The following is an 11,745-nucleotide window of genomic DNA, read 5'->3' on the forward strand; positions in this document are numbered from 1 at the left end:
GCCCCTTTAATCTCTTCCCTCTGCGGCTGCTCACTGAGCTGGGGGGGAGCACAGGAGCCACCAATGCGCTCCCTGGCAGACCCAGATGTGGATCGGAAGTACTCTCAGTCCACTTCTGGGTTAGCTGCTGAGCACATGGAGGGCCCCCCTGCACTCCTGTGGGATGCTCCATCCGCCCCAGAGTCGCAGCGATCATGAGCTGCGTCTGGTACCTCGAGGTACATAGAAAAAACTTTTAAAGCTGTGTCTGTGTCCAAATCATTGATTCTCCAAATCAGTGTCGAATCTTCAGATTCGGATGAATTAAGTTTTCTCTTAATGTTTTTTTCTGTTCAGGTAACTTGTGCCGCTGTACTGGATATAGGCCAATCTTAGATGGCTGTAAAACTTTCTGTAAGGTAAGAGGCATAATAGAACATTTTTCTAAGGATTTTTTTATTTTTGGGGAGGGAGCTGAGGAAGCAGGGAAGATACAGTGGAAGAAATAAATTATTATGAGCTATAGTATCTAAACAACCACAGACAATTATGATTTTATACAAAATTGTATCCTTTTTTCTATCAAGCGAGCCTGGCTTTCCATCTCAATAGGACAGAGAAGCCATTTCTTAGGGCCTTATCCAAATCTTATGGGAGATTTTGCTTTTTTGTAAATATATTTTTGTATTTTTATAAATATAGTAAAAGCTCCATTATTCAGCATGAGTGGGGAATGCTGGGTGCTGGTTATACAAAAATGCCAGTTACCTAAAAATACCAGAGTGGGGGGAGAGGTGGGTTGCACGCAGCGGCATGGGGTGGTGGATGGCAGTGGCAGCACAGAGTGGTTGCACATGGCAGCAGCACGGGGTGGTGGATGATGGCGGCGGCAGCACAGTGCCAGTTAATATAGTATTCCAGCTAATAGAATGCTGGATAGCAGGGATTTTACTGTACAAGTGAGTTTTGGATTTGGTCCGTAGCCACTTGAACCTCTGCAACATCTAGCTAAGGAATACAAATTGGAGTGTGCTGGCACAATGGCACAAGTATTATAGGAACCTGGTGAATATTAGCTTTTCATAAAAAGAACCAACACTTACTCACCTCTTTCACATAGGTAGTTTCAACAAAGTCGTTGAGAATTTGGTATGAGAGTTGAAATAAGATTTGACCTTAAAAAAAAAAAAAAAGCAAACCACGATGACAAAGTCCAACCTGTTTGCCAATTTTTTTGTGTAAATTTTGCTTGGGGAACTCACCTAGCATTTAGAGAACCGTTTAACTTGTAATTTTAGGTCAAATTTTGTTTTGGATTATACAGGTGTAAATCTAGAGTAACTGTAGCTCATAGTTCCTTACCTCATATTATGTAGCAATTACTATAGTATTTGTGCAAAGTTTTTGAAATGGGAATCACTGAATAAAATAAAATATAATTAATCCAACTGAAATTTGTTCTGTACCTGCGTTTGTTAGTTTTCTTTCTTTTACACATGCGCACACGCACATTAAAAATGCAATGTATTAAAATACGAATATTTGCAATTTTATTTAGGGGTCATTCAGCCTTATCCACAGCTTGTTGATACAAATTAACATGGCACACATTAAGCAGATTAACTCCTGATGGCTCACAATGTATAATTGTAAATGGACATTTAATAGTTTTATCATTGACCTGGAAAAAACTAAACTCTTGAAGTTTGCACATGACATAGACTGAGGAAGTGATAAATAAAGGAAATAGGCCACTTGTATAAAGTGACCCGCTGCATTTGCTATGCTGGGTGCAAGCCATAGGCATTTCAGCACAGCCAACTGTAAAGGCATACTTCTAAGCATAAGGAAAGTGTGCCATCCTTATAGGATGGGTGACTTTGTTCTGGGGAGCAGTGATTCTGGAAAAGAACTTGAGAGCCAAAAGGGCTTATGTGATCCTTGGAAGTAAAAAGAAGAGAATCTGCCATTGAAGGGGAGTTATATTATTCTAATATTATAAAAGCCTAAGTCTGTCTGTCCGTAACACTTTATTCGCGCTCTGATTGGCTGTGTCGGCAGCCAATTGGAGTGCCCTACACAGACAGGGACAGACAGCAGAGCGCCAACATGACAGTGGGGACTGAGGGGCTGGAGGGGAGGGGGGCGAGGCCAGCCCCTGCTCCGTGGAGGCAGACGGGGATGATGGGGGGCTGGAGTGCTGCCATAACGGAGGTGACAGAGCGGGGGGGCAAGGCCAGCAGTGCTGGCCAAGCCCCCCTGGGTCTGCTCCTTAGAGCCAGGAGCCGATGTCCCCTCCCCACAACAACAGCCAGCAGGGAGGGGAGGCAGCAGGGAACAGAGGAGGGAGGGGGAGTCTCTTTCCCCACCCCCGTTACCCCTCCCCATCATTCTTGATGGGCAAAATGCTTTATTTGCACTGATTGGTTGACAGAAACAACCAATAAGAGTGCTCCAAGCAGCGTTGGCTTTGGCTCCCCCAGCCTGTTCCCTGAAAGAGGCAGAACAGTGGGGCGTGGGGTGGTGGCACTCCATCCCAGCCCCCTTCCCCCCTCCCCGCCCCCCGTCATTCTTGACAGGCAATTGGCTAGTTACCTTCATATTGAGCATTGACATGACTGTTGCTAGAAAATGGTGTTCAGTTCACATGGCAGAACCATCATTACATCAGATATATGTTTAATGATGGGGATATTACTATTTCAGGAATCATTTTGTTGTCAAAAGAAAGAAAATGGGAACTGTTGCTTGGAGGAAAAAGACAGTTCAGCTTTGTTTTGTGACAGTGGAAGAAAGGTAAGCTTATTTTTCCCCGGTCCCATTTAAATATAGAACTTGACATGAGATGAAGAGAATTACACTGCCCATTCCTTGTATTGAAAGAATGTACTTTGTGCTGTTTCATGCAGCTTCCTACACTTGGCTTCCTGTAGTGCAGTATGTCCTCAGGGTTTCTGCTGCTGTTTTGTGAAAATGGGAAGTCTTTTTTGGTATTTTTAAAATGCTGAATATAGTATCCTGGGTATTCAGAACATTATTTTTCATTTTCACAGGAAATTAATGTACTGTTCACAGTAAAAAATTCTGCAATGCATCCAAAAACTAAGGACTGTGTGCATGTTGGACAGGATGGTGTGTGAAATGGGATTTTATCTTTTTTTCCACCACTGTATTAATGTAGGGGAATTTTGCATATTTGTATCGTAGGCAGTACGAAAAAAAAATTGGGGTTGTGGGGAAAGTCTGTGGAGGGAGCGGGGGAGAGGGAGTTTCATAGTAGCCAGGGTCAGGTGGGACCTGAACAGATCATCTAGCCTGACCCGCTGCAACAGGCAGGAATGAACGCTGGGTTCACAAGACCCCAGACAGGTGATCATCTAACTTCCTCTTGAATTTGCCTAAGGTAGGGGCGAGAACCAGTTCCCTGTGAAGCTGGTTCCAGATATTGGCCACCCTAACTGTAAAATATTGCCTTCTGTTCTCTAACCTAAACCTATTCTCCATCAGCTTATTACCATTTTTCCTTGTCACCCCAGGTGGTGCTGGGGAGAAAAGGGCTCTTCCTATCTGCTGATGATCTCCCCTGATGAGTTTTTAGGCAGCCACCAGGTCCCCCCTCAGCCTCCTCTTGCGGAGGCTGAGCAGGGTTAGGTCCCTCAGTCTCTCCTTGTAGGGCCTGTGCTGCTGCCCTCTCACCAAGTGGGTGGCCCTCCACTGAAACCTCTCCAGGCTGGCCACATCCCTTTTGAAGTGCTGCGCCCAATACTGGACGCAGTACTCCAACTGCGGCCTGATCAATGTCGCATAGAGGGGGAGTATCACCTCTCTGGACCAGCTTGAGATGCACCTTTGGATGCATGACAAGGTATGGCTGGCCTTGCTCTGGCGTTGGCGGCTCGTGTTCATCTTGGAGTCAGTAATGACTCCAAGATCCCTTTCCGCCTCTGTGCTTTCAAGGAGGGAGCTCCCCAGCCTGTATGTATGCTGTGGATTCCTTCTCCCAAGGTGCAGCACAATCGTATATCTACGTTGAACCCCATCCTATTCTCATCTGCCCACTTTTGTAGTCTGTCTGAATCTAGTTGCAGCCTCTCTCTCCCTTCAAGTGTGTCCACCTCGCCCCACATCTTAGTGTCATCAGCAAACTTGGACAGCATGCTTTCCACCCCCTTGTCCAAGTTGCTGATGAAGATGTTAAACAGTGCGGGCCCCAGGACCGAGCCCTGGGGGACCCCACTGCTCACATCTCACCAGTTTGAGTACATCCCGTCCACCACTACTCTCTGGGTGCACCCCTTCAGCCAATTTTTTTACCCATCCAACTGTGCAGTGGGAGTAGGAGTGGGGCTAGGGCTCTGACCAGGCAGGGATCAGGAGGGAGCAGAGCTGAGTCTGGCCTAGGATCAGGGCCAGGGCCCTCTGCACCCATGCAGCCGTCCCCTTTTCCCCACATCCAGGGTCATTAACTGGCTCCGGCGCCTCCCATGCAAACAAACCCACTGCCCCCCAGCCCTGCACTGACCCAGCTACTTCCCCACATGGGCCCCAACCCCGCACCAGCCAGGGGGGCCCAAAGCCAGGTGTCAGAGCAGGTCCAGCTTGCACCACCGGGCTGGAGGGAATGGAGCCCCCAGGGCCCCCACACACACCCTTTGCACACCTGGGGTGTGGTGCGGGATGGAGTCATGGCTCATCCAGAGGGCATGGGGGTATGGCTCCCAGTGCTGCACGCATCCTGGGAGGCAAGGGGAGCATGTGCCCCCAGATCTGTGTGCTGCTGCCGCCTGCCCCAAGCACAGCCTGGCGCCCTGCCATGCCACAAAGAACCCAGTGCAGCCCCAACCCCAGCCCTGTCCACAGTGGCAGCCTATCCTGCCCCACACAAATCGGGGACATGTGCCCCCTATGCCTCTTGGGGTGCACATAGCAGCAGGAGCCGTGCTCCCTAGACAAACTGCTTGCGGCTTAGTCCTATGCCACTGGCCCAATGCCCCTCCCCCTGCTGCAGCCGCCAGAAGCCCTAGGACAGGATGCCTTGCAGCCCTACCACTGACCGCGTTTGAAGGGGTTAAGCCCCATTATCCCCCTTCCTTCTGCCACCTATGCTTCTGAGTTGAAGAATGTTGATATTCTTAGGCTGTGATCCTGCAGTGACCTGTGCATTCACAACTTCTGTGCTTACATGGACCTGTATGAAGTCAATGAAGTTTTGTGGTGGCTCCAGGGTTTAACCACAGAGGCCATGTCCACGTGAGCCTGCACGTGCATGTTTCAGCAACTCAAAGGAGTCTGAGATGCCACAGAAGGCACACCGTACACAAGAAAATGTTCCCTGAACTGCATATTTGCAGTGTAGACTCTAAACTTGGTAACAGGAAATCCCAGTATAAAAACAAAAATGCGCTGGAAACAGTGGTTGAGGGTGTGCTCTCAGAGCACGCCTGAAGCAGCTGGAGGCTGGGTGCTCCAAGGAGACACTTTGGCAACTGGCCAGAGCATCTCTATGGCTCCTGTGTCCCCCTACTGTCCAGTGTGCTGCCTCAACATGCTGGAGAAAAAACCAGGGCATGGCTTGCAGGAGCTTGTGGCAACAGCAGTAGCAGGCAATTGGCCCTCAGGGCACTCATGGCTCAGGGCAGGCAGAGCCCCCCTGCAGTGTGCCACTCTAGCTGAGTTCTGGGGGCTGCCTGTGGTGAAACAGAGCCTTCCCAGCTCAATGGCACGTAGATTGGGACCCATGGGGTGTCACATGCCATCGGGCCAGGCAGGCTCCGTGCTGCCATGTGCCAATCCCTGCTGGAAGCTCCACATGGAGTCATGGAGCCGGCCTGGCTTGGCCTGGCCCTAGCGTGTGCAGCTTGCCTGTAGTGCCAGGAGTCCCACATGCTGGCCTGAAGGCACGTGCCAGTGGGCTCGGCCAGGCCAGTTCCATTCCTCCACATGCAGCTCCTGGAACTCAGCCAGAGCCACACTCCATCGGGTACTCTGCCTATGGCGGGCCATGAGCCCCCTGAGGGCCTGCCACCTGCTGCTGCTGCTGCCAGTGTTGGGGTCTCAGCACCATGGGAGATGAGGGCTGTGTGTCAGGGGAGCCCCACACCCCCCTACAAACCCCATACCCACACACTTCCCACAAGCCCCATCTTGCTGGGGTCAACTGATCCCAGCAGTCTTTCCTGCCCAAGTGCAGGGGACTGGACCCAATGATCTGTAAGGTCCCTTCCAGCCCCTAACATCTTTGAAACCCCACACCCACCCACAGCCCTTTACAACCCCCAAACAAACCCCACACCCCTGTTGCAAGCTCCACACTGTGCATGCCTAGCCATCGGACATGACTGGACCTGATGGTGGGAGCTGTGACCTCACAAGCAATCGTCACATTGAAGGCTTGCCTTGCGCCCATACCAACCCCCTGCCTGGGGGGGATCCTGGTCCTGGGAACCACTTGGGGGATATGATGGGCCAGAGGGGAGGTGTCAGCAAGGATGGGTGATGGGTGGGGGCAGGGATTGAGGTGTCAGTGGGGTCTATCTTTGTATGGGCTGGGGGGGGCAGCGGGTGTGTGTGAGAGAGAGACAGATGTTGGGGAGGGGGGCACTTCAGGTAGAAGTGGCTGCCACAGCTGGACTTGGAGCTTCCCTGCGCCCCTAAAGCAGCCTCTGCAGGGGGAAGCCAGCCTAGAAGGGAAGAGGCTTGCCAAGTCAAGGGTTTCCCAGGAAGGGCATGGGGATCACTGGGGCCTGGGCACAGGCACAGGGAGCAGAACATCAAGAGCTTGCATTGCTTAGAGCCACAAAGCAGCAGGTGGGACAGCTGCAGCTGGACCCGTGTCTTGGTGCAGTGGGGGGCCGACTGGGGCTGCGGGTCAGGAATGAGAGGCATTGGCAGGGAATGTGTTGGGAATGAGGGGCAAGGGCATGGGCAGGGCAGGGCACCAGCATATCAGTGCTGCTCAACACCACAAACCAGCTGTTGGGACAGCCACAGCTGGCCCTGCATCCTCATGAGCAAAGGGGGCAGAGGGAGCTCTGATTTTCTATGATAAAAAAAACCCAAAACAAACACCAAAATATATAGTTATTTTTTATTATAATGATTGAGGCGGTGGTACGCTTCCGAAGTTCATTAAAATTGTAAATGTATCAACAAAACGTTGTGCTCAACTGATACCTATATATTTATAGTGCTGTTTCATTTTAATCATAGAAAAACATGGATTTTGTGGTTTTAATCAGGGACTTTGCAATTCTAAAATAAAGAAAACCAGGATCCCTGCTGGTGAGGCAAGTGGCAGGACACCAGCAGAGCAGCCTGCCCAGGGCTGGCACATGGGACTCAGCTGGAGGGCAGATGAGGTGGCTGACCTCTTGGTCATTTGGGGCCAGGAGAACATGCTGCGACAGTTCAAAGTGGGCCACCACAATTGAGACAAGTGAGAGGAAAGCGGCCCTGCAGTCTCCAGGCACCTTCCTGATCAGAGCCTCCTTCCTGGTCAAGTATAGGGCCCACTTGGCCAGGGCCAGGAGGAGGTTGACCAGGAGGTCATGGGACTTGGTATGGTCATGGATGGAGTGACCAAAAACAGAAAGGTGGGGACGAATCTCAGAAGCACCTGAGGGCAAGTAGCCCTGAGCTGCTTGCCAGGGCAGTTTTTTATACTGCTGGGGCCAGCACAGGTGCTGGCCCCTGCCTCTAGCCCCCCCAGCTGTAGATCCAGGAGGAGCTGGGTAGGATCAGTTTGCCCCAAGTGGCACAATTTACCCCACACCAAAGCACATGTTCAGGTACATGTGCTGAGGCACAAATCTCTAGCACAGATTTGTGCTTCTGCTATTTGAGCTGCTGCAAGTGCATGTGCCTGCGTGTGTAGATGCCTCCGGAGTGCATAATATAGGATTGGGGATATAGAATTTCCTTCAGAAGCTAAACCAGAGCCATGACACTGATTTTTATATGATAGTTCCCATCCATATAAACAATTGAGGCTATTCAAAATTTCCTTTCAATGATCTCTGCTGTATTATTATGTATGTCAAGTAGAGGGAATAGGAAATGAATCCATCCCTTCTCATTATCACTCGATAGAAGGGAGCCTGCACCTGGGTGTTCAGGTATGTTCATCTCTACTTTCCAACCCCAGTGGGGACAAGGGAGGGTGATTGAGCTGTGTAGCAGCCATGGCTTATGTATGGCATCTTGCTTAACATTTACTCCAAAGGCTTTCGGGGTAATGATACAGACTTCCATGGACATAAGTGGGGTTTAGATGAGACCTTACAATGCTTTCCTTTTTATAATGGGTGACAAAGTAAAAAAAGTCCTTTGTTCTTTGTTTGTTCTGCTTTTAAGATCTGCACGAAATTATTTTCAGCAGATGATTTTCAACCCTTGGACCCCACCCAGGAATTCATATTTCCCCCAGAGCTAATGGTAAGAAGCATCTTTTGATTTTCTTGGTTTGTGCTTTTGCTGTATCATTCATTATGTTTACATATATATCCTTACACATTTTAATGCTCCATCTAACATCATCAGGGAAAATATCACAGATTTTCAAAAAAGACCTGTAACGATGTCTGACATCTTTCAGTTTGTTTTGTTTCAACAGAATAGTAGAATGATAGAAAATAGGTCTGGAAGGGCCTTGAAGTCCTTACTGACAGATACTTATCTAACCTGCTTTTTTAAACATCCAATGAAAAAGACATAGCTAGCTGGATGGGTAGGGATGGGGCTCGATTGCTCTCTACAGGCATTGCTAAGGCAAAAACTGTTTAGTCAAACACAGGGGTATGGGAGACCATCCTGCAAATGAGAATTTGTATTTAAACAATACATCTGGAAACATTCTAGGTACTGGTTGTATTAACATGTCCCCTTCCTCCCCCCAACCCCAATAATTCAGTCTCAGGCAGACACTCATCATAGCCCAGGGTTCAGACCAAAATTAAACTTTGACAGATATACAGGCAGCTGAAAACAACGTCTGGTGGTGGAAGTTACCAAGCAGGCTTGACTATAGAGAGCATTACCAGCACTAGCCATGCTGAAGGGTCATCTATATACCACAGTACTGAGGGATGCTTAAGGGATTTTTCTGGTTCAGCCCAGTGCTCATACTTCCTCTCTATCTCTACTGTCATATGTTTTCCTCTACAGAGAATGGCTGAATGTCTGCCAAAAAGAACTCTGGTTTTCCATGGGGAAAGAACTACCTGGATTTCTCCTACTAGCCTTGATGAGCTTCTGGAGCTGAAAGCCAAGTACCCAAAAGCACCTCTGGTTGTTGGTAACACTAGTGTAGGTATGTAGCATTAGAGCATGTCCTGTTAAACTGCTTCTTGTGTATGAACAGCATTTAGAATGTCTTGTGTATTTATGTTCTTAAACTGAGACTTAACAATGATAAAAATGCAAGGGATAAGTAGTTTGTTGTGTTAGGCTTTGTATAGACATTCAGTTTCTCCTGAGAGAGCTGCTCTGGAGAAACCATGATTGTACAGATGTCCAGGCTTTTTCTCCCATTGTAAAAATGGCCACTCCACAAGAAAAATAACATGGGAACAACCAGGGTTAAATCACTCTCAGGAGAGCAAATGTCTGTATATGCCGTGTTTTTTCTTATAAGACAGCATGGCCTCCCAGCATCCCCCCACTCACTCCTTGTATCCCTTGCTGGACTCTGCTCCAGTAGACAGCATAACATGCCCCCTTCACAATTCCCACATTGTGCTGCAGGGGAACACAGGCTGACCATGGGCAGTCTGGGTCAGCCAATCAGAGCTGTCATATGCTCTGCTGCCATCTGCTGCCTGCAAAGCATGCTGAGATGTCCCCAATGTTTGCAGTGTCAGCACTGCAAGCTCTTCACTCTTCAGAGCCTCAGCATTCAAATGTATATACATGCAGCTCTGGGTAAGTTTATCTACCAGGAGAACAAACCTGGGAGAATTCTCCCAGATTATTTGAATGTGTGTATGCAATCTCTGTCAGAAGTCAGGCAGAAGAGGGTGGCACTTTAAAAACTAACTGGTTCAAAGATGCATAAGCTTTCATAGGTAAAAGCCTACTTCATCAGATGCTATATTCTAAAAAAGTAGTGATCTTCATTTTCTTTAAATCTTCTACTTATTAGGCCCTGAGGTAAAATATAAAGGAGTTTTCCATCCAGTTATCATTTCTCCAGTAAAGATCTTGGATTTGAATGTGGTGACATACATGGATGACGGTTAGTGGACCCTTTCCCCTCCCCCTCCTTCAAATGCATGGGATTGCTATGCATTAGTTAATGCTGTTCTTTTTCCCAGTAAGGAGTGTACAGATAACTGTACAGACACCTTGATTGTCCAAACATATGTAGAGATGCATGGGCTTGTTCTACAGATCCTGAAACTGAAGGTATATTGGGATAGATAATGCACATTAGCTAACCCTGATCCCAGCCAGGACCAATTCTTTATTACACCTTTTACCTCAGTTTAGCAGGTTGAAGTCAGCTCTTAGGAGAAACAGAGCTGAAGCTTTTGCCTCCTTGGTCTCCAAAATCTGCTTATGGAGGGTCATATAGCTCTCCTCTGTATCCCAGGAAGGTGGCACCTCTACAATATCAGGAAGGAATGGCTGTGCTACCTTTCCAACACCATTCCTGTTCCCTCTGTTGAACCCCACAGAGGTTTTCTTTGGATCCAGCATTTGTACTTGGGAAAAGATAGGAAATGGATGGGCTAGTAGAAGAATGAGCAGATGTTCATAGGGGCCATGGACTGTCACCCTATCCCACCTGCTGGAGAGTCCATGCAAAGATCCCCAAACTTTTAATAAACATTAATTAAGCCTCACAGATTCCCTCTATAATAGATAAGCATTACTATTGCCAGTATAAGTGAGGCTGTCAGGCAGTGGGGCAGGGTTGTGCAGCCTTGAGTCAGGAAGTTGAAGCAGTTTTCCTATGACCACGAAGGGAATTTTTGTCAGAATTAGGATTAAAGTTCATGAGTTGCTGGCTCAGGGTAAGTCAGCACTGCACTCTATGGGCGTGTCCACACATGCAAGCACGTGCACTTACAGCAGCTCAAATAAAAGCAGTGCAAATTTGAGCCAGGGCTTTTTGCTTCAGTGCTTGGACATGCACTTTGGTGTGGACCAAATTGTGCCACTTGGGGCAAAATAACTCTGCCTGGCTCCTCCCAGATCTGCAGCCAGAGGGACCTAGAGCCCAGGGCCAGGACCTCTGCTGTCCCCAGCAGTATAAAAGGCTTCCCTGTCCTGGCTACAGCAGTATAAAAAGCTGCCCTGGCAAGTAGCTCAGGGCTACTAGCTCTCAGGAGTTTTAGGGCCCAGCCAATTGGTTCCTGGGGACACTACCCCTTGTTCCAGCTGGGCTGCTGAAGCAGCCCTGAGAGTTCCCTGCACCCTCTACCCACTGCAGGGGTTTGGCAGTGGGGGCTGCTGCCTGGCTGTGAGCTGCTGCACACCTGCCAGACCCAGATGGGAACTAAACAGCCAGTAGAGGCATCTGCCCCTGTGGGCCAGCTGCCAGTGGACTGTGGTTGCAGGGTTGGCCTCTATGGCACTACTGCCAGGTGTGCCCCCTGTCCAGCCATCTGGGCAGCTATCGCCCAGAAGATGTTCCAGGTGTGGTGGCCTGCTTTGAACTGTCAAAGCATGTCCTCCTGGCCCCATTTGGCCAGGAGGTCAGCCACAGCCAGCTGGGTCCAAGGTGCCAGCTCTGAGCAAGCAGAGTCCTGCCACTGGCCTCCCTAG

General features: G+C 49.0%; 1 protein-coding gene across 1 annotated transcript in view; it reads left to right on the forward strand.

The window, feature by feature from the left end:
* The first annotated feature begins 332 nt into the window (after positions 1-332).
* Positions 333-11,745, forward strand: part of LOC109301889 (aldehyde oxidase-like) — a 71,010-nt gene continuing 59,597 nt past the window's right edge. The window contains exons 1-5 of the mRNA XM_019523190.1: positions 333-398; positions 2,686-2,775; positions 8,332-8,412; positions 9,142-9,286; positions 10,118-10,210. Coding sequence (XP_019378735.1) covers positions 8,410-8,412; positions 9,142-9,286; positions 10,118-10,210 — 241 coding nt within the window. The 5' untranslated portion in view covers positions 333-398; positions 2,686-2,775; positions 8,332-8,409. The remainder of the gene's footprint in view (positions 399-2,685; positions 2,776-8,331; positions 8,413-9,141; positions 9,287-10,117; positions 10,211-11,745) is intronic.

This window comes from Gavialis gangeticus, unplaced genomic scaffold, assembly GCF_001723915.1.
Source record: "Gavialis gangeticus isolate Ggan-Ray unplaced genomic scaffold, GavGan_comp1, whole genome shotgun sequence".
Lineage (NCBI taxonomy): Eukaryota > Metazoa > Chordata > Crocodylia > Gavialidae > Gavialis > Gavialis gangeticus.